The sequence below is a fragment of the Capra hircus genome, chromosome 24 (genome assembly GCF_001704415.2).
Source record: "Capra hircus breed San Clemente chromosome 24, ASM170441v1, whole genome shotgun sequence".
NCBI classification, from domain to species: domain Eukaryota; kingdom Metazoa; phylum Chordata; class Mammalia; order Artiodactyla; family Bovidae; genus Capra; species Capra hircus.
Genome location: NC_030831.1, coordinates 21,206,422 through 21,230,154, shown reverse-complemented (window position 1 = coordinate 21,230,154; position 23,733 = coordinate 21,206,422). Strand labels below are relative to the sequence as shown.

General features: G+C 44.0%; 1 protein-coding gene across 2 annotated transcripts in view; it reads left to right on the top strand.

Moving 5' to 3' along the window:
- The window catches only part of MOCOS (molybdenum cofactor sulfurase), a 57,969-nt gene that overhangs the window by 21,046 nt on the left and 13,190 nt on the right, over positions 1-23,733 (top strand). For both annotated transcript variants that reach the window (XM_018039418.1, XM_018039416.1), the window contains exons 7-11: positions 2,992-3,108; positions 4,507-4,968; positions 9,829-9,991; positions 17,961-18,039; positions 19,374-19,498. In XM_018039418.1, the coding sequence (XP_017894907.1) occupies positions 2,992-3,108; positions 4,507-4,968; positions 9,829-9,991; positions 17,961-18,039; positions 19,374-19,498 (946 nt within the window). The remainder of the gene's footprint in view (positions 1-2,991; positions 3,109-4,506; positions 4,969-9,828; positions 9,992-17,960; positions 18,040-19,373; positions 19,499-23,733) is intronic.

Sequence of the window (23,733 nt, the reverse complement as noted above, 5' to 3'; positions counted from 1 at the left end):
AGCTTGGGTAAGGTAATGTAAGCTCCCCAAGTCTCTGCGAAATGGGATAAGAATGTACCCTGATGACAGTTTGTCATGAGGATTGAATGAGATACAGTATATAGCTCCTTAGTGTCGGGCTGGCATGAAGCAAGTGCCCCATTGTACTGTGAATATAGCTCTCATCCTGGTCCAGCAGCCAGTTCCTTCACCTGGCTGGGCACTGGCCAAGCCTCTGTGGGATTCCAAAGGTCTCAGGGTGAGAAAAGATGAAGTTGTGATGAGAAAGTAGAATGAAGGGCAACTGTGGCCAAAACAGCCTCTTCCACCCACATGCTCTTCTAAGTGGGGCCCCTGTCTTTTTCCCTTGAACCTTGGCGGGTCTGTGACTCACTCATATTCAACGGCACGCCTCCAAAGGTGACACTGCTTGGCTTTGGAGGCTAGGCCAGAAAAGCCCCGTGCAGCGTCAGCATTGCTTCCTGGGGCATTCACTGTTGCAGCCTCAAGTTACTGTGGAAGGAGGCATACCCTCAGCAGCCCTGCTGTGAGGAAGCCGGAAGCAAACCTGCTGGTGACTGTCCTGGTTTGAGCGAGGCCAGACCCGTCTTTGAGAAAATGAACCTCGAGGGAATTCTAACCCCAGGCATGTCACTCCCAGCCCCCAGGCATGTCACTCCCAGCCTTCTAGTCTTGCCAAATGAGATCAGCCATCTCTGGGCCCTTTCTGAATATCTGACCCCCTGTAGCCATGAGCACAATACAATGGTTGTTGTTTTATGCCACAATGTCTGGGTGGCTTATTTTGTGGCTGTGGTAGCTGGAATAGTGCATATCTGGGAGAGGGGTGAGTGTGGGAGACTTATAATTCAGCTTGGCGGGAGCTGGGGTTGGGAAGGGAGGCTCTTTCCTAGGGGCTGTCCCTTGAGGGGAGGTCACCTGACCCTGGAGGTGGAGTTGGCCAGACCCAGTGGGGCCGCCAGGCCTCACCACAGACAGCAGGAAATCCCTGGGTTTCATCAGCAGAAATGGCTTCTTCACACTCTGACAGTCCAGGGGCGATGGCTAAAGTGCCGACAGTGTGTCTCCACAAAGGCGTGTGGGAGGCACCGCTGTTGTGCCCACCCAGCAGGGCAGCATGCAGACCCTGTGCGTGGTGACCTGTGTCTGACACGTTCTTCCCAGGAAGGAAAGTCTCCAAGCCTTCCCCAGCTGGGCAGCTGTGTTTGTTTCCTCAAATGCAATTAGAGGACTTCCCTGGGTTTAGCTTGAGTCACCAGGGCTAAGGACCCTCACTGGGCCCCCAGGCCTTTGGGGGAATGGAACCCTGGACCCACAAACAGAGGAACTGGCACAAACATCCCTCGTGCCAGCTCACCTTTGAGCCTTGTGAGCAAGAATCACCTGTCCAGCTTCCAGAGGAGAAGAAAAAGACTTGGAACTTCTGGATTGAATTGCAGTTCTGTGATGGAACCCAAAGTCTAGGATATTATGAAAAGCAAATCAGTAACATGCGGTGTCAACACAGTAATGTTTGCAGTCTGGGCTGGGAGCCGAGGCAGGGCTCCTGTGAGTGGTAGCTCTGCTAAGGCCCACTCTGGGATCAGGGCAGATGGTCCTGCTCTGTCTTGCCTAAGGGCACTGAGGAGCTGCCCCATGTCCCCGCCATACTCAGATTTTATTCTTGTGAATTTCACTTGAAACCTGTGGGGTCTGTTTTTCAAAAATTAATTCCTTAAAATTCTTTTTTTTAACAAGTGAGGTCAAATTGATGTATAACATTGTGTTAGTTTTAGGTGTACAACACAGTAATTCTATATATGTATACACTGGGAAATGATTTCTACAAGTTTAGTTAACATCTATCACCACATATGGTTATAAAAATTTTTTTTCTTGTGACGACAACTTTTAAGATTTACTCTCTTAGCAATTTTCAAGTATATAATACATTATTGTTAACTATAGTCACCATGCTGTATGTTATAACCCCAGGACTTATCTATCTGTACATAAGGTAGATATCTATCTTGTATCTTTTGACCGCCTTCACCACACCCCACCCTCCCTTGCCCCTGGCAATCACTGATCTGTTCTCAGAATTTTCATTTGGTTCCATGTGTGTGATCATACAGTATTTGTCTTTGTCTGACTTACGTCTTCGCATATTTCATTATGACTGAGCAGAATGCCCTCAAGGGCCATCCTCGTCACAAATGGCAGGGTTTCCTTTTTTTATAGCTGAACAATATTTCACTGTGTGTTTAAACACATCACATTTTCTTTATCCATGAATCCTTTGATGGATGCTTAAATTGTTTTCATGTCGGCAGTAAACATGGGGGTACAGATCTCTTTTCAAGACAATGATTTCATTGCCTTCAGGTAAATACAGCAATTAGTTCTACTTTAAATTTTCTGAAGGATTCCTGTACAGTTTTCCATAGTTGCTGTGCCCATTCCCACCAACAGGGTTCCCTTTTCTCCATGTTCTCCCCAACTCTTGTTATTTGTTGTCTTTCTGATGATAGCCTGTCTAACAGGCGTGACATTACATGCTAGATACTAGATATTTGAGAGGTGGTATCTTATTTTAGTTTTAACTTAGATTTTGCTAATGACTAGTGATGTTGAGCATGTGTTCATGTACCTGTTGGCATTTGTATATCTACTTTGGAAAAATGTCTATACAGATTTTCAGTTCATTTAAGAAATCAGATTATTTTAAATGTGAGCTCTCAACTTGGAATTTGGTGTAATAATTTTTCACTTTTCGCAGGCATATATCTATTACCAACTGGATAAGCTTTAATTATCAGTAATATTTTATAAAATGTATTTATAAAACCCACGATGGATCATAGCACTTTAGAGAAAAATTCCGAGCTCATAATTTCATTTTACTGTTAGGAAAGAGAGACCCAAATACGGAACCTGAAACTCTTCAGTCCAGGCAGTCAGAGTAGAACCGGACACTCCTAACCCTAGTTCTGTGTCATATTAAACCCACAGGTGGATAAAATGGCCAGCCTTCACAACATCCATGTGCGAACCGGCTGCTTCTGTAACACCGGGGCCTGCCAGAGGCACCTGGGGATAAGCGATGAGATGGTGAAGAAGCATCTTCAGGTTGGTACTGGACCCTGTGGCCCGAACGCTGCCAGCAAGACCCAGTGCTAATGCCTCATCTTCGCCAGAGGCTGGACCCGTGTCTGGAGTGGGGGCTGGTCTTTGGGTTCATTTCTCTGAGCCCACCCTGTGAACGTGCAAAGAAAAAAGGGTCAACAAAATTAGAAAACGCTTCAAGATAGTGCCTGCATGCCGGGCGTTTTTTAGTTTGAGGGCAAAAATTTAAAGGCAGTAGAGGACTTTTTTTTTTAATTCAGAAGATGACTTTTAACAGGGGACAAGCCAATGTGAAAATGTGCTCCTTAACTAGTTTAGTCCTGCCAGAGTGGAATCTGCAAGCTAAGAAGTCGCTCATCCTTTGGCAGAGTGAGGAGAGGAACTTTTCCAGCGGGCATTCTGCGTTTCTCAGGTCCCCACCCTTCCTGCCACTTCCCAAGGTACATTTTAGTTTGAACCATTTCATAAAACTAGTTCGAGTGACAGAAGGCCTTATTTATATCAGAATAGTTTATAAATTGTTTCTTTTGGCTGCCACTAAGTAATGAATATATTAGATCCCAACCAACCATGAGCTGTGTTCTGCTTAAAAAGAGAGAGGGAGTCTTAGAACACAGATGAAGGCAATTCCAGGTATGTTATTGAACCTGAGGAATGCCGTGGACCCATCTCTTTGGGTATCTGACTTGGGTTCAGCTCTGGGGTGGTAGACCGCTGGAGCGGTGATCAATGCCAGGCAGCGGGGCTTGGAGAGGCTTGGGGACTTCTTGCTTTTCTTTCCCCACCTCCCGGCCAGGCACTTAGTGCTGCCTTTGGCTCTCATTATGGGCTTGGGCCAGTCATTCCTTGGGGCAGCATCTCTGTCTTGCTCTTTTGTCAAAAGGCAGCTGCAAAGGATACAGGCCTCCCTTTGATCCCGAGAGAGTCTAAAAGGTATGGCCAGCAAGCTCTCCTCCCCCTTCAGCCCTGGGTAGACCAAAGAGCTGATCCATCTGTGCTTCTGAAACTTCAGTCTGTCTTTTGCTGCCGCTGTGGGTCAGCATTGTGTATATGGCTCTGGTAAATGCTTTACGTGAACAATTGCTTTTAAACTTAAAAAAAAAAATTTATTTATTTATTTATATTGAAATATAGTTGGTTTACAATGTTGTGTCTTTTAAACTTTTTAATGGCCCCATGGGATTAGTATAGATCCCCACTCACAGTGAGCCACGTGATGCTGGACGGGGAGTCAGGGCCCCGGGTTTGTGGAATTATGCCTGAGGCACGCAGCTCTTCTTGGTGTTGCAGCTCTGTTTTCCTGGATTAATTTTATCTTCTATTATCAACAAACGTTGTTTTACAGAATGGTTTCTGGTCCATCGTGAGGACCACTCTGGCTGACTTGTTTCTTTCTCCTAGGCTGGTCATGTCTGCGGAGATGATGTGGACCTCATAGATGGGCAGACGACGGGCTGTGTGAGGATTTCTTTTGGATACATGTCTACGCTTGAGGATGCCCAGGCCTTCCTCAGGTTCATCATAGCAACCCAACTGCGCCCGTCTCATGGCCAGCCTCTCCCTCTGGCCACCCCGGGGGAGGCTGGAGCCCCACCCGGAGACAGCGAGGCTCAGAACGCCGTGCCTGCCACCCGGGTCAGAGGTAGCCCCTCACCTCAAGAAGACGCTTCCCCACACTCCGGGGTTTGGAACAACTCGCCCACCGCTTTCAACGCAGAGGATCTGTGTCCGCCCCTGCTGGAGGCCACCGGACCCCAGCAGACCACTTTAGAGAACGCTGCTGACGTCCCAGATGGGGACCTCAGGTCACATGTCGTCACCAACCTTTACCTCTACCCAATCAAGTCCTGTGCAGCATTTGAGGTAAGGGTTTCAGTGGCAGCTAAAGAGATTGCTTCTTTTGTGTTTATTTTATAATATTTTTTGATAAAGTAAAGAAAAAAGTTCAGGAAGTGAAGGGAAGCATGCAGAAAACAAAACTTCAGTACCTGCAGTACACAGGCTCAGTGGTTGCAGTTCCCAGGCTCTGGAGCACAGACTCAGTAGTTGTGACCCATGGGCTTAGTGGCTTTGCAGCATGTGGGATTTTCTCGGACCAGGGATCAAAGCCGTGTACCCCAGGTTGGTAGCAGATTCTTATCCACTGCTCCACCAGAGAAGTCCTCATTCTGTCTTTCTTGGTTTGAGCTGACTTTTGACCATGACTCTGCAAACGGGAATCCCCGAGAGGACCCTGTTTCTGGGTGTGACTGCCTAGTTACTGTTGATAGTTATGGATGTAACTTTCATGCAGAAGCATTTTACATACTTTGGTTCATTTGATCTTCAAAACAATAATATGAGGTGCTAGGTAATATCATCCCTATTGTATAGATATGGAGCCTAGGGGCTATTGAGGTTAAGCACTCTGCCCAGGTCATGACCCCCTAATAAATGATAGGGAAAGGATTTGAACCCGGGTCTGCTGACTCCTTGGGTCCACACTGTCCTGAATCTGTCTGCTTAGCTCTCCCTGTGGAGGTGAACTACATAATGTCTGCAAACAGGCTGGCCTGGCAGTCACCCTACCTGGGAGACGGGAGTGCTTGCCTTGGTTGGCCAGCTGGCCCCGACCCCTCCTGCAGTGGCCGAACTTCCTATAAGACTGTCTTTCTATGATATGTGTGTGTCCCAAGTCCCAGGTGAGGTCCCACCCTCCTGAGCCTCTGGGATCACAGGCTCCCTAGCTCCTCATTGGCTAGTCCATGCTGAAGGAGACTGTCCTCCAGTCTGAGACCATGAACAAGCAAGTTCTTCTCCACTCCTGAATGCAGGCAGGTGAGGAGTATCAGGACTGTATTTTCTCAGATGAGTCATGTCCTGTAGAACAGCCGTGCTGCACACAGAAACACAGCAGGAATCAGTGACCCATTTTACAGATGAAGACACTGAGACTCAGTAAGGTTTCATATTTTGCTAAAAGTCTTCCGTCTGTCTGCTCATTCGGAAACTATACACTGAGTGCTTGCCACCTGCTGAGCCTGCACCTGTGTGTGGTGATGAACAAAATGGAAATGATTCCTTTCCCTAGGGAGGGCAGTATCTCAGGAGGGAAGCAGACACTTTACAACACACACACACACACGCACACACACACACACGCACATATCTATCTCTCTGTCTGTCTGTCTACCTATCATTTATCTGTCTATCCATTCACAGTCATGATTTCACACTGATATCTCCAATTCCAATCCAACACCACAGGGTTTATTTAGCCATCCCCTGCACTTGTAAATCCTGTGAGAAACCTGGCTCCCATTGCCCTCAGTGAATACTTATTTGCTCAGATCCTTCTGTAACCCAGCCCCCAGCTGCGACAGCTAAAAAGCTTACCCTTCACATGCCAACACAGACATGGTGGCTGAAAGCTTGCCCCCGACAAAGAGGAGGAAGGAAGATGGAAGCCAGTAAATTCAGTGTTTAGGTGGCAAATCAAAGGATAGACAATGATAGACATGTTCCAACACGTGGGTGTAAGGAACAGCGACGGGCCCGAGACTTTGCCCTCCTAGCAAGCTCACAACCCAGCCTGCCTCAGCGTCTTGGATGCGACAAGAGACATGAGATTCCATGGGGCTTCCCTGGTGGTCCAGAGGTGAAGACTCTGCATTTCCAAAGCGGGGGATGCAGCTTTAGGATCTCGCATGCTGGGGGGCGGGGGAAGATGAGATTCTTGGGTCAGAGATAAAAGGCTGTTATTCACAGTCTGCAGGTAGCAAGAGCTTCATGTTTGTGTTGCTTTTCTTTCCCCCCAAGCCCCAAGAAAGGGTGCAGAGGGGCCCAGGTGGATGTTCTGCTCATATTTGGGATCCCCTTAATGCAGGAAACCTCTTTCATAATAGGATGCCAGCCAAGCTGTGTAGTCCTCAGTCAGGGAGGCGCTGATATGCTTGTGATACTGGGCTGTGAGCAAACTTGCCCTCTACTCCAGAGGGTTGTTCGCTATACAAACATCCTCGACAGGAGAGTCTGGAACAGAGGACAGTTTGTGCTTCTGCTTGTTAAAACAGACATGCAGAAATGAAAGATCCATGGACAAATGCCACCCAATAATAGATTGTCTTCTAAAAAGTTATTTGTAATTCAAAACATGTTTTCTGAAAGAAATAGTGACTTAGTGGTGGATTCTGGGCTTGGCCCCTAATATTGCTGAACTCGAGGGCTCTGCCAGAAGGAGCAGCCATGGTCTGTGGGGAGAGGATGTCTGATACACAAGGCAAGTGAAGGGCAGAGTAAAGGGATTGACATCTGTGGGTCACCTGTTACATTCAGTTGCTTTACATTTTATGCACTGTTTTGGTTTTCACCTAATCCAAGGACAATAATGTCCATTTTATATAATACATGACAGAGCCAAGGCTCAGGAGGGTGATAAGTTATCCAAAGCCGATGATAACTGTCGGAGGTGAGATGTAAGCGCAAGGCTTGTCAGTCCTCAAAGTGCCGACCCCACCCCACCCCCCGCTGCACCGCGTTTCTGCTTCTTGGGTACAGGGCTCCCCTGGCTGGAGGAGCAGTTTCCCTTCACATTGTTCCTCCTAGATATCTGCGCCGTGCTCACCCCAGGCCGGAAGCTCCTCTCCTTCACTTCCTCCCCCTGAAGCCTCCGTCTTCACTGAGGTCCCTCCCTCGAGAACCCACCCCAAAGTGCCCCCAATTAAATATTCTTCCTTTTCATCATTACCCCCGATTGGAAGTTTTCAGACTCCTTTGGGTGGTTAACTTGGGTGCTCAGAGGAAAACAGAAGGGTGAAATTGATTCTTGCACAGTTGTGCAAGAATGTTGGTCTCTTAATCACAATACTATTTCAAAAGCAGTGGGTGGTGTACACCCTTCTTTAACAAAGAGCAGGCAGTGCTGAAAACAGTGGGTGTAACCTGTGGACAAAACTGCAAAGACCTGGTCTCGCACTATTGATATTTCATTATTTTTCCCCTAATGTGCTTTTTGTGTTCTGGATCTCATCCAGAACACCACTTTACATTTAGCTCTCATGTCTCCTTAGGCTCCTCTGGGGTTGTACCAGTTTCTTAGACTTTCCCTGTTTTCAGCACCTTGATTGTGTTAAGGAATACTGGTCAGGTATTTATTAGAATATCCATCAGTTTGTTTTTGCCTGATGTCTTTCTGGGGATTAGACTGGGGTTTGGGGTTTTACGGCAGGAGGACCACAGAGATAAAGTTCTCATCGTATCATGTCAGGGTATATAGTATCATTGTGGCTTATCACTACTGATGTTAACCTGGGTCTCATAGTGTTTGCCAGCATTCTTCACTGTCAGTTCCCCCTCCGCTCATTCCCATACTGTGCCCTTTAGAGGCAAGTGACTAAGGGTAGCCCACACTTAGTGGGTAAGGAGTTATGCTCTACCTTCTTGAGAGGGGGCCATCTACATCAATAATTCGGACTTCTTCTATATGAGAGAGTTGACCTTTCTATTTAATCATTTGTTTATATCAGTATGGACTCATGGGTATTTAATTTATATTTTAGGTTATAATCCAATACTGTGTATATATGTGTTAATCGCTGTTGTATATTTCCTGACGCAGCCCTAGAGTAAACTGTTTCTTCAAGAAGTCCTGGTTGTTTTTATTGGAGAATGGTATTAAGTGCAAGATCTGGGCACTGGCCATAATTTGTATTTTAATTTTGTAGAAATATGAAGCATTGAGGAATATACATATTTTATACACTTAAGATGGATCAGCTCAGTGACCATTTCAGTGGAGCCACCATTTGTGCAAGAAACAAGTCTATATTACGAGGATATGCCTGCTCAGGCATCCACCAGTGTGGAAGGACACACAGAAAGTGGGAGCAGCAGAGACCTGTGGGGAGAGGGCACAGGGTGGGCAGAGGCCTGCTCCCCATGTCCCTGCTAGGCACACGTGTTACCCACTCAAAAGGCACACTGTAGTGGACAAGGATGGAACTGGATCTGGAGGCTAAATGGAAGGTCCCTTGATCCCATAGTCTCCTTTGCATTGTCCTCTTATTTAAATGTTTGTTTCTTTGGCTGCATCAGGTTTTAGTTGAGGCACACGAGTTCTCTGCTGTGTGATGTGGCATCTTTGGTTGCAGCCCCTGGGCTTCCCAGGTGGCACTCGTGGTAAAGAACCCACCTGCCAATGCAGGAGACACAAGAGACACGGGTTCAATTCCCAGGTCAGGAAGATCCCCCGGAGAAGGAAATGTCAAGCCACTCCAGTATTCTTGCCTGGGGAGTTCTATGGATAGAGGAGCCTGGCAGGTTACAGTCCATGGGGTCTTAAAGAGTTGGGCATGACTGAGCACACACACACGTGGACTCTACTCCTGGCAGGTGCTCAGGCCCCGTAATTGTGGTTCACAGGCACTCACGTTGTGGCATGAAGGCTCCAGAGCGAGGGTTCAGTAGTTGAGGTGCAGGGGCTGAGCCATTCCGAGGCACGTGGGATCTTCGTTCCTTCCCCAGGGATCGTGCCTGCATCTCTTGCATTTCAAGGTGGACTCTTAACCACAAGGGCACCAGGAAAGTCCCTGTCTTCTTTGTTTCCTTCTCTTCCACCCTTTCGTCCTTCAGGAGTCTGTGCTGAATTCCTGAAGCCCATGTGCATCTGTGCAATCCCTGTGCAATAAATGAGAAGATCATTTGTGAGGAGCGCTGGCTTAAAATACACTGACTTTTTTTTTTTAGGTGACCAGGTGGCCTCTAGGAAGTCAAGGACTGCTGTATGACCGAAGCTGGATGGTTGTGAATCACAATGGCATTTGCCTGAGTCAGAAACAGGAGCCCCGGCTCTGCCTGATCCAGCCCTTCATTGACCTGCAGCGGAGGATCATGGTCATCAAAGCCCAAGGTCTGAAAACAGGGTTCACTTTTACAGAGTAGTTGTCAAGAGTAGCTTTATTCTCATAAAATGAAATCGTGACTTTTCCTCCACTAAATATTAAAATATTCCAAAAGGGAGTGAGATGATGTATAGAAGAGACAATAGGAAGTTTGTTCCTCTTGTGTTTTGTTTGTTTGTTTTGTGTGTGTTTGGAGGATATTTCTGGGAAAAGGTAAAGATCTGACCGTCCAATCAGAAAGTAAAGAGGTGTTGAGTTTGAAATTATATGTAGTCCTTTCACTTACATTAGTTTTATTTCCTTCACTCTTCATAGCTTCTGCAAGCTTTAATTCTTCTTTGTGGATTTTATTATGAACAGTCTAATACATAGACAGTAGACCAGCTCTGTCCAGTGGACCGCTATGTGATGATGGAAATGTTCAGCATCTACATCGTGCTGTTTGGTAGCCATCAATCTGATGTGGCTACTGAGTATGTGTAATGTGCAGGATGCTGGAGCTAAATTTTACATTTTATTTAATTTAAATTAATACATGTAGTGGCTATAGCGTTGGATAGCACAAATGTGAATAAGATGCAATCTCAAAAACGACAGAATGATCTCTGTTCGTTTCCAAGGCAAACCATTCAATATGGTAATCCAAGTCTATGCTCCAACCAGTAATGCTGAAGAAGGCTGAAGTTGAACAGTTCTATGAAGACCTACAAGACCTTCTAGAGCTAACACCCAAAAAAGATGTCCTTTTCATTATAGGGGGCTGGAATGCAAAATAGGAAGTCAAGAAACACCTGGAGTAACAGGCAAATTTGGCCTTGGAATGCGGAATGAAGCAGGGAAAAGGCTAATAGAGTTCTGCCAAGAGAAAACATTGCTCATAGCAAACACCCTCTTCCAACAACACAAGAGAAGACTCTACACATAGACATCACCAGATGGTCAACACCGAAATCAGATTGATTATATTCTTTGAGCCAAAGATGGAGAAGCTCTATACAGTCCATAAAAACAAGACTGGGAGCTGACTGTGGCTCAGATCATGAACTCCTTATTGCCAAATTCAGACTGAAATTGAAGAAAGTGGAGAAAACCACTAGACCATTCAGGTATGACCTAAATCAAATCCCTTATGACTATACAGTGGAAATGAGAAATAGATTTAAGGGACTAGATCTGATAGAGTGCCTGATGAACTATGGATGGAAGTTCATGACATTGTACAGGAGACAGGGATCAAGACCATCCCCAAGAAAAAGAAATGCAAAAAAGAAAAATGGCTGTCTGGGGAGGCCTTACAAATAGCTGTGAAAAGAAGAGAGGCAAAAAGCAAAGGAGAAAAGGAGAGATATAAACATCTGAATGCAGAGTTCCAAAGAATAGCAAGGAGAGATAAGAAAGCCTTCCCCAGCGATCAATGCAAAGAAATAGAGGAAAACAATAGAATGGGAAAGACTAGAGATGTCTTCAAGAAAACTAGAGATACCAAGGGAACATTTCATGCAAAGATGGGCTCGATAAAGGACAGAAATGGTATGGACCTAACAGAAGCAGAAGATATTAAGAAGAGGTGACAAGAATACACAGAAGAACTGTACAAAAAAGATCTTCACGACCCACATAATACGATGGTGTGATCACTAATCTAGAGCCAGACATCCTGGAATGTGAAGTCAAGTGGGCCTTAGAAAGCATCACTATGAACAAAGCTAGTGGAGGTGATGGAATTCCAGTTGAGCTATTTCAAATCCTGAAAGATGATGCTGTGAAAGTGCTGCACTCAATATGCCAGCAAATTTGGATGAACTCAGCAGTGGCCACAGGACTGGAAAAGGTCAGTTTTCATTCCAATCCCGAAGAAGGGGAATGCCAAAGAATGCTCAAACTACCGCGCAATTGCACTCATCTCACACACTAGTAAAGTAATGCTTAAAATTCTCCAAGCCAGGCTTCAGGAATACGTGAACCATGAACTTCCAGATGTTCAAGCTGGATTTAGAAAAGGCAGAGGAACCAGAGATCAAATTGCCAACATCCGCTGGATCATGGAAAAAGCAAGAGAGTTCCAGAAAAACATCTCTTTCTGCTTTATTGACTGTGCCAAAGCCTTTGACTGTGTGGATCACAAACTGTGGAAAATTCTGAAAGAGATGGGAATACCAGACCACTTGACCTGCCTCTTGAGAAACCTATATGCAGGTCAGGAAGCAACGGTTAGAACTGGACATGGAACAACTGACTGGTTCCAAATAGGAAAAGGAATACGTCAAGGCTGTATATTGTCACCCTGCTTATTTAACTTCTATGCAGAGTACATCATGAGAAATGCTGGACTGGAAGAAGCACAAGCTGGAATCAAGATTGCCGGGAGAAATATCAATAGCCTCAGATATGCAGATGACACCACCCTTATGGCAGAAAGTGAAGAGGAACTAAAAAGCCTCTTGATGAAAGTGAAAGAGGAGAGTGAAACAGTTGGCTTAAAGCTCAACATTCAGAAAAAGATCATGGCATCTGGTCCCATCACTTCCTGGCAAATAGATGGGGAAACAGTGGAAACAGTGGCTGACTTTATTTTTCTGGGTTCCAAAATCACTGCAGATGGTGATTTCAGCCATGAAATTAAAAGACGCTTACCCCTTGGAAGGAAAGTTATGACCAACCTAGACAGCATATTGAAAAGCAGAGACATTACTTTGTCAACAAAATTCTGTCTAGTCAAGGCTATGGTTTTTCCAGTAGTCACATGTGGATGTGAGAGTTGGATTATAAAGAAAGCTGAGCGCTGAAGAATTGATACTTTTGAACTGTTGTTGGAGAAGACTCTTGAGCATCCCTTGGACTGCAAGGAGATCCATCCTAAAGGAGATCAGTCCTGGGTGCTCATTGGAAGGACTGATGCTGAAGCTGAAACTCCAGTACTTTGGCCACCTGATGTGAAGAGCTGACCCATTTGAAAAGACCCTGATGCTGGGAAAGATTGAGGGCAGGAGGAGAAGGGGACGACAGAGGATGAGATGGTTGGATGGCATCACCGACTCAATGGACATGGTTTTGGTGAACTCCAGGAGTTGGTGATGGACAGGGAGGCCTGGCGTGCTGTGGATCATGGGGTCACAAAGAGTTGGACACGACAGAGTGACTGAACTGAACTGAACACATTTACATCATCCAATTTTAACAAACTTAGCGTTTGGCCACATTTGCTTCAATTTCTCCCCCTCGTCTCCATCCTCCTCCCCTCTCTCTCTCCTCTTATTACCCACCTTCTTTCTCCCTTCTGCACATCTCTTTCTCCGCCTCCGTAAGAAATAAAAACATTTCAGATATAGAGGAAATTCCCTATGTGCTTCCCTGTGCTCTCACTCCTTCTGCATTCCACCTACCATTTACAGAATATTCCAGTTTCCCCCCTAACTTATAGCTATACTTTTGTGATATATACCACTCCCATAGATTCAGTGATCATGTTTCTTGGCTGTCGGTGTTCCATTCTGTCTCAGTGGTTTATTTTTTCTTGAACCAATGAGCCACTGTCACTACTAGAACTATATACTGAATCTTAGTAACTGATAATCTACTTCTGCTTCATTGACTATGATAAATCACTAGATCCAACCAGTCCATTCTGAAGGAGATCAGCCCTGGGATTTCTTTGGAAGGAATAATGCTAAAGCTGAAACTCCAGTACTTTGGCCACCTCATGCGAAGAGTTGATTCATTGGAAAAGACTCTGATGCTGGGAGGGATTGGGGGCAGGAGGAGAAGGGGACAGCAGAGGATGAGATGGCTGGATGGCATCACTGACTCGATGGATGCGAGTCTGAGTGAAGTCCGGGAGTTGGTGATGGACAGGGAGGCCTGGCGTGCTGCGATTCATGGGTTCGCAAAGAGTTGGACACGACTGAGTGACTGAACTGAACTGAACTGAAAGCCTTTGATTGTGTGAATCAAAGCAAACTTTGGAAAATTTTTTCAAGAGATGGGAATACCAGACCACCTTACCTGCCTCCTGAGAAAACTGTATGCAGGTCAAGAAGCAACAGTTAGAACCAGACATGGAACAATAGACAGGTTCAAAACTGGGAAAGGAGTATGTCAAGGCTGTTTTCTTGTCACTTTGCTTATTTAACGTACATGCACAGTACATCATGTGAAATGCCAGACTGGATGAAGCTCAAGCTGGAATCAAGATTGCCAGGAGAAATATCAATAACCTCGAATGTGCAGATGATACTACCCTAATGGCAGAAAGCAAAGAGGATCTAAAGAGCCTCTTGATGAAAGTGAAAGAGGAGAGTGAAAAAGCTGGCTTAAAACTCAACATTCAAAAAACTAAGATCATGGCATCTGGTCCCGTCACTTCATGGCAAATCGATGAGAAAAAATGGAAACAATGACAAATTTTATTTTCTTGGGCTCCAAAATCACTGCAGATGGTGACTGCAGCCATGAAATTGAAAGATGCTTGCTCCTTGGAGGAAAAGCTGTGACAAACCTAGATAGCATATTAAAAAACAGAAACATTACTTTGATGACAAAGGTTCATATAGTCGAAGCTATGGTTTTTCTAGTAGTCATGTTCAGATGTGAGAGTTGGACCACAAAGAAGGCTGAGTGCCCAAGAATTGATGCATTTGAACTGTGATTTTGGAGAAGACTCTTGAGAGTCCCTTGGACAGCAAGGAGATCCAACCAGTCAATCCTAAAGGAAATCAGTTCAGAATATTCATTGGAAGGGCTGATGCTGAAGCTAAAGCTCCAATACTTTGGTGACCTGATGGGAAAAGCCGAATCATTGGAAAAGACCCTAATGCTGGGAAAGATTGAAGGCGGGAGGAGAAGGAGATGACAGAGGATAAGATAGTTGGATGGCATCACTGACTTGATGGACATGAGTTTGAGCAAGCTCCAGGAGATGGTAAAGGACAGGGAAGCCAGGCGTGCTGCAGTCCATGGGGTCACAAAGAGTCGGAAACGACTGAGTGACTGGACAATAATAACCGATAGGGCTTGTCCTTCTACCTCATGCCTCCAAATTGTCTTGGCCATTCTTGGCCTTTTGTTCTCTGTATGAATTTTTACACATGCACACAATTGAATAGTCACTCCCATAATCGAGATAGACAACAAGAAACAAAACCTCAGAAAACTCCTTCATGCTATCTCTTTTCAGTCTCTCTTTTCCCCATCCTTAACACCTGGCAGTCAAAGCTCTATCTCTACCCTTTGAAAAATTATCACTGTTAGTTTTTGTTTGAGGATGTTATATAAATGTAAACACACAATCTGTGAGCTTTTGATGTTGGCTTCTTTCACTCAGCATGATGCCTTTAAGTCCCATCTAAGTTATTGTACAAATCAGTACTTTATTCTTTTTTTTTTTTATTGTTGAGTAGCCTGGTAGGCTGCAGTCCATGGGGTCGCAGAGAACTGGACGCGACTGAGCGACTTTACTTTCACTTTTCACTTTTATGCATTGGAGAAGGAAATGGCCACCCACTCCAGTGTTCTTGCCTGGAGAATCCCAGGGACGGGGGAGCCTGGCGGGCTGCCGTCTCTGGGATTGCACAGAGTCGGACACGACTGAAGCGACTTAGAAGCAGCAGCAGCATTATTCCATTGTATGGACCTACCAGAGTGTGGTATGTCCTCCTTTAATCTACTGAAGGGCATCTGAGTCATTTCTAGTTCTGAGCAATTATGAATAGAGCTGCTTTTAATCTTCATGTACAGATTTTTGGGTGCTCAGAAGTTTTCATTTCTTTAGAATAAATACTAAGAGTTGATTGCAGGGTCATATAGTAAGGGTAATTTACTTTTAAAAGAAACTTCCAGACCATTTTCTGGAATGTATTGTTTTCATTTCCACCAGTAATGTATGAGAGTTCTAGTTGCTCCACATCCAGTCAGTTTTTGTCAGTGTTTTGTTTTATTTATTTTAATAGGTGTGTAATGGCATCCCATCATGATTTTAATTTGGTTTCCCTACTGGCTGATGATGTTAAGCAACTTTTGATGTACTTACTTGCTTTCTGTATGTTCATTTTGACCCATCGATTACAGAAGTGTGTTAATTTCTATGTATTTGGAGATGTTCTTATTTTCATTCTGTTATTGATTTTAGTTTAATTCCATAAACTCTCCAAAAGAGAGTACTTACTTTGTAGATTTTAAATTCATTAAAATTTGTTAAGTTTTGGCTTATAACCAAGGATGTGGTTTATTGTCATGAGTGTTCCATATACACTTGAGAAGAATGTGTATTCTGTTGTTGGGTGGAGTGTTCTGTAAATGTCAGTTATATCCACTTTGTTGATCAGTATTGCTGTTTTTCTATATACCTGCTGGGTTTTTATGCACTTGCTACTAGTTCTGTTAATGACTGAAAAAAGAGTGTTGAAGTCTTCAACTGTAATTATCGATTTGTCTGCTTTCTCCTTAGTTCTGTTAGCTTTTGCTTCACATAGTATGATTGACTTATTGGTGAATTGGTCCCTCTTTAAACAATGTTCCTCTTTATACATCATAATTTTCTTTGTTCCAAAGTTTGAAGTGTGAAATTCTTTGTTACAAATCCTACCATTGAGCTCTGATTCGGTTATTGTTTGAATAGTATATCATTTTCCACCTTTTTATTTATTTCTTCTAGCCTGATCAATATTTATATAACATTCCACAAAATGTATTCATTTAAACTGTACCACTCAATTATTATTATTCTTGTATATTTACAATCATCACCACAATAAACTTTAGAACACTTTGTCATCATCCTAAATGAGAAAGCCCATACCCACTAGCAGTCACTTCCTATTCCCAACCTCATCTCCAGTCCTGGTCACTACTAATCTACTTTCTGTATCTATGGATCTGCCTCTTCTGGATGTTTCATGTAATTGGGATCATACAATATATGACTGACTTCTTTCGCTTAGCATAATGTTTCTAAGGATCATCATACTGTTGAACAATTAGGCATACTTATTTTTTTATCCACTTATCAGTTGATGGATATTTAGATTGTTTCCACTTGTGGTTATTAGGAATAATGCTGCTATGAACATTTGTGTGTAAATTTTTCAAAATTTACTTATTTTTAATTGAAGGATAATTGCTTTATAGTGTTGTATTGGTTTCTACCAAACATCAACATGAATCTGTATGGCTGGACAGCACAGGTGGGCCACAGAGGAGGCGTCCACAGAGAAGGGCCACCACGAATTCTACTCAGGCGTCTTGGCTTCATGCCTTTCCCTGTATTTTTAATGACTCATGAAGGATGAGAAGGCATGCAGAGTGGCAGCATGCCTCAGCTGTTCCAGCCTTTGTCAACAATCTTACACTCTTCAGTGGCCCAGGATCAATTTCCTCTAGTTTCTTCCGCATATTTTATTCTAAATTTATGTACATATGTTATATGCTCCTTTGTATGTATAATGTGTATAAAAACTTTTTAGAGAAGAATCACTTCCCAACTCCACTGACATGGTAACAGTTTTTTTTTTTTTTTTTTAGCACTAATGATGACTGATTCAGGAATCCAATTTGATGCTGACTCCTAGGAGCTAGGAGAATTGACACTCTATGCTGACCTTTTTCCAGAGTGAGCCTTTATGCCGGCCTGTCTATTTCTAGAGGATCTAGGTAGCTTAGAGAGCAATGACATCAGGATGTGGAGTCCTCCAGAGGGAGAGACACCTTTAAAGGGATTTTCAGCATCGCAGGGACTATGGATGTGACTGCTCCAGTGCGGGGTCTCCCACGAGAAAGCTGCTCAGCCCACCTGCTGCTGCTGGTGCTGACAATGATGACGAGAATCTCTTTTATAAAGAGATTTCTAAGACCCAGCCACTTATTTGACTCAACCAATTGCCCAGCTCATTAATTCTTGTATATTTGAGACTGATGGACTTTAAAAACATATACTTGTTCTATTTTTGCATGATGATAAATTTGTCTCTAACCTTTGTTCATTAGGGATGGAGCCTATAGAGGTGCCTCTTGAGGAGAACAGTGAGCAAGTTCGTATTTGCCAAAGCAAAGTCTGTGCGGACAGGTGAGGCTGTGGCAGGTGAAACTCTCAGGGAAGGGAAGAATGAAACCTCACTTTGTAGACATTCTCTCTGGTCTTTGAAAGATGCACCTAAGTCCATTTTCATGATATCAAGCACTCATGGTTCCCAGTATAAGAAGCCTGAGCTTACGCTATCCAAAAGGCTTTATTGACCAGAAAACACCAGTCCTCTCAGATGCAGCTACATGAAACCAGGGATAAATAATTGCAGACTCAGACAGTACAGAATCTGCTTTGTAGTACAAGAGTTGTGAGCTCAATCTCTGGATGAGGAAGATGCCCTGGAGAAGGGAATGGCAACCCACTCCAGTATTCTTCCCTGGAAAATTCCATGGACAGAGGAGCCTGGTGGGCTACAGTCCATGGGGTCTCAAAGAGTCGGACACGATAGAGTGACTAACACTTTCACTTTCACTTCACTTTCACCCTGAAATGGCTGTATTTCTCTCCATGGAAGATTTGCTATAGTAACTTTCCAAAATATTCACCCAAAATTCATTACTCTGATTGAAAATGTGCTTTGATGAGTGTTTAAATCTGCACAAGAACTGGCAAGAGGGTGCAGAGTGTGCTCACCCCATGGGCCTCCAGCACGGCCAGGGTTCACGATGCCCAATTGGGTAGAGCACCATCCTCACAATATCACCTTCCCACCTTTCTTGAGCATGTACATAGCCCTTTGTTATCCCAGTGTGACCCAGAGGTGCCAACAGCTTGAGTCCAGGTTGGATGTGTGTAGCTTGTGTTTGACATATCCCTTCATGACTGACTTGTTCGCAGTGCAGAAGGAAACGCTGTCTGATCAGCACTATGCGTATCATGATTTCCTGAGCACAAATGTGCCCACTGACTGCTTTATTGTGTTCACTAAAAGCCATTGGCATTTTAAAAGCCTTCTACTAGTATATGAACCACTAGTGAACTATGAAGTTAATAATGTTTGTGTTTGCGGGGTTTAATTGGTTGGGGTATTAGATGGGCTGGGAACCATAAGATCGGGACCCATAGTCAGAAAATTTGCCTTCCACATGTTTTCTGGTCGAGATTAGGTGAAAGGAGAGGTAGAAAGAGAAATTTCTAAAACTTAATTTGATCTGAAAACTTTGTGAAAAGCACAAATCTCAGGGCTTCCCATGCCCTGGAAATTTCTCTGCAGCTTCCTAAGCACACCTGTCACTTTAGGTGTCTGTATTGCTGGGGACTTCATTATATTCTATTATGTTCTGTTATGTTATACTATATAACATTTTGCTATTTCAGTTACTTAAAGGAATACTACAAAACGTTCACCATCCTTCCTTTTTCTTTTTTGTCAGGGTAAACACATATGATTGCGGAGAAAAAATTTCCAACTGGCTGTCAAAGTTTTTTGGCCGTCCCTATCATTTGATCAAACAAAGTTCAGACTTTCAAAGAAATGCAAAGAAGAAACATGGCAAAGGTATTACATTTTGGATTGCTTCTCGGGGGACAGGAACTTGGACTCACGCTTGCAGACGTGAACATCAGTCCACAAAATGGGCTGACAGGGCAATCTGCTCATGAAGTGGGGGTGGTGGGCCTTTGGCAGACAGGTGCCCAGGTGGCCCCGCAAGTTAGCAGGGCCCATGTGTGGTCTTCAGACTGACCCTGAGGAGACAGGTGGGCTTGCAGGCTCTGCTCAAGCTCTCTGCCTCAGTCCTGCATGTTTGGAAAAATGGGGGTTAGGTTTTTTGTTTGTTTTTTTTTTTAAATAAAAACACTGGTAGCTTGCTATATCCTAAGAAAATCTGGATTTCTGTCCTGACACCAAGTAATTGTGAGACCTTGGCAAATCCTTGAACCTCATGGTGTGGAAATTCTGCAGACCTCAATTACTTAGATTTAAGGGTTTTGACAGTTTTTCCTGCTGTAAGCTGTTGTGAGCATAAAACGAGACTTTAGAGAAGAAAGTACTTTGAGGTCACAGTACCGTGTGCGAAGAGTGAGCTTTCAGGTGTCTGTTCCAATGTCACCTCAGGAGACCCTTGCCTGACTGCCCTCCTATGAACCAGAGCCCCCTCTTGAAACTCCCAGCTCATTCCCTGTTTTATTTTTCCCTGTGGTTTTTTTTTTTTTTAATCTTTTGGTCATGCCACAGACCATGTGGGATCTTAGTTCCCTGACCAGAGATTGAGCCTTCACCCCTTGCACTGGCAGTGTGAAGTCTTAATCACTGGATCACAGGAAAGTCCCTCTGTGGCACATTTCACATCCTATAAGGCAAACATTTTGCTCAGTTATCCTGTTTATGTTCTGCCTTCCCTCTGCTAGATCATAAACTCGGTCAGGGAAGGATTTTTCTCTGCTTTGTCCTCAGTGTTTAGAACAGACCTGATATATAGTAGTTGCTCAGTAAATACTAGATGACTAAATCAATGGACTGGATAGTTGCTACATTCCTGATATGGGCAGGAATGACCTGGCTTAGTCACTAGCTCTCAGGGAGACTGGCTTGTAAATCTACACCTGAAATGAGTCTTGGAGGGCTTCAGGGAAGAGGTGAGTTTGGAGCTACATTTTAACAGGAGAGTAGGACTATTCCAGGCAGAGACCAGCAAGAAGATTGCTGAAGATTACTGGCAGGGCGTGGCATTTCATGGGCTCAGGGAAGGGTTTAGGAAGGTGGGATGTGGGTACGGGGGTGATGGGGGTAGAGCTGGGGAGATGAGATGAACGTGCTGCTGAGTCAGAAGCACTATCTTGTGGGTGGGAGACTCATTGAAGAATTCTATGCTGGGAGTTTCATGATGCTGCTTGTATCAGAAAGACATCCCTGGTGAGGTGTGGAGGCTGCGATGGAGAGAGAGAAGAAGGAAGCAAAGAGGTCAGGCAGGCTCTGCCTGTCCTGATGGGAGATGGAACCTGGGCAGGTGAAGGGGGCAGCAGAGTGAATCTGTTGCCTGCTCGATAGCAAGGTCAGGGAGTGTCAGCCTGTGAACGTTATACTTCAAAGATGCCATTTATGGTGGTGTGGTCTCTGATGGTCTGGGTCTAGGTCTTTGAACACTTAAATTTTTTAAACTACACTACCTCTTTACACTGTCACCTAAATTTTTTAAAAGTAGTTTAAGAAGTTGCAAAGGATGTGATTTCTAGCATATTGCATATATACAGGCTTACCTTGGAAATATTGTGGGATCAGTTTCCAACCACCACAAAAGCAAGTCACACATTTTTTTTTTGGCTTTCCAGTGCATATAAAAATTATGTTTATACTCTACCATAATCTATTAAGTATGTAACAGCATTAAGTCTAAAAATCAGTGTGTGTGTGTTAGTCGTTCAGTCGTGTCCAACTCTTTGCAACCCCATGGACTGTAGCCCACCAGGCTTCTCTGTCCATGGAATTCTGCAGGCAAGAATACTGGAGTGGATTGCCATTCCCTTCTCCAGAGGAGCTTCCCAACCCAGGAATCGAACCCTGGTCCCCTGCATGGCAGGCAGACTCTTTACTGTTTGAGCTACAGGGAAGTCTACCAATCAGTGTACATACCTTAATTAAGAATACTTTAGCCTTCAGCAAGTCATAGTAACATCAAAGATCACATAACCTAGGAACATGGATCATATAACATAGTAACATCGCAGATCCCCATAACAAATATCATAATGAAAAAGATTGAAACATTGCAAGAACCACCAAAACACAGCACAGAGACATGACGTGAGCAAATGCCGTTGGTGCTGTTGGGAGAGCAGTGCAATGGACTTGCTTGATGCAGGGTTGAACACATCTTGAGTTTATAAAAAGTATAGTGCCTGCGAGATACCTGTGAGGTTCGATTAAGGTGGATTTTGATAAAATGAAGTTCATGTGTGCTGTGAGCTAAGCTGCTTCAGTCGTGTCCGACTCTTTGCAGCCCCATAGACTATAGGCCGCCAGGCTCGTCTGTCCGTGGGATTCTCCAGGCGAGAATATTGGGGCGGGTTGCCATGTCCTCCTCCAGAGGATCTTCCAGACCCAGGAGTTGAACCTATGTCTCTTACGTCTGCTGCATTGGCAGGCGGGTTCTTAACCCTAGTGCCACCTGGGAAGCGCAAAACAAAGTATACTTGTAGGCACTGAAATGAAAACTCATATTTTGCCCTTTTAAATATAAGCCAGTGGCATCCCATTATCATAATAATTTGATTCTTATGAGTATTCATTAAAAAATATGTATATGAACAAACTGTTTTGCCCCACCTCGAGGCATGCAGGATCTTAGTTCCACAACTAGGGAGCTAACCCATACCCCCAGCAGTGGAAGTGTGGATTCTTAACCACTGGATCAGCAGGGAAATCCTCAAAAAATATTTTTAATGTACAGAAATTGCCTTTCTTTCCTTTTCCTTCTTCAATTTGGATTGCTATTCCACTTCCTTGATGGAATTTTATCTTAGTGTTATATATTTTATGCTTGAAAAATCTTTCCTTGATCACCCTATCATATTTACCTTAAACTAAAATTATATATGAATTGAAATACAGAAAATTTTAAAAAGTTTTCTGTGATCGTAGTGTCTCAGTGTTAGGACATTTTTTTCCGGGTTGAGTTCTAATCATGATTTTTAATAATTTTTTAAAAATCAACGCAGTTGATCAAAGCAATAAAAACTATATTATAAAATTTGAAAAATAGCTATTAAACATAAAGAGAAAAAATAGTGGAAAATGACTCTCTTAATGAGATGACTGGCTGCCCGTGATTAATTCCCGTGTCCATGAACAGCTATCATCTATGATCAGAATAGCTGGTGCTGGGCGTTGGTTCTCTTCTGAAGAATCTCATTTAAATCAATAAAGAGCTGGGGATGACGGAGTTTGGTTAGTGGGCTGTCACTCAAACCTTTCTTCTGAGGCACAGGGATCTAACATCAGGATGGCTTTCATCATCTGTCACTTGACAGCTTAATTAGTTCCGGCAGTTTTGTGGTTAGCAAAGAATTGGAAGTCATTTGACCTACAGGAGAATAATCATTCACCCATACTTAAGGGACTTTTATTTTCTTAGCACAGACTCCAGGGCTGTGAATGGGGCTTTTGTTTTCCACCAGGAGATTTTTAGCCTGAGGGCCAATATGCCACCGGAAAGGTGCGGTCTTTCCCAGTGAAGGGTGATAAGGGCCTTTTGTGGGCACCTCGCTGCTCTGATGAGCTGTTCTAGCGAAGAAGCCATGGAAGTAGAGAACCTGTAAGCGATTCTCGTGGCACTGTCCATTCTTAGGTATTGTGGCGTCCACAGGCCTGAATCTGAAATAGCTCTCTGGGTTTTGGTCCAGGCAACCCTTTCATATCAACATCTATAATGACAGCTATGGCACGCCCGACTAGTGGCTGATCAAAGCGGTGACAGGTTGAGGCAGTTCTGCATGACTTTGATATTTTCTTCCACTCCTTTTTTAATAAAAAAATTTCTGTAGTTTAAAAACTTGTCTTATTTATATATATCTAAGGTCAATATTGGGCTTTCCTAGTGGTTCAGTGGTAAAGAATCCACCTGCCAATGCAGTGAATGTGGGTTTGATCCCTGGTCCAGGAAGGTCTCCTGGAGAATGAGATGGCAACCCACTTCAGTATTCTTTCCTGGAAAATCCCAGGGACAGAGGAGCCTGGTAGGCTATAGTCCTTGGGGTCACAAAGAGTTGGATGCAACTTAGCGACTGAACAACAAC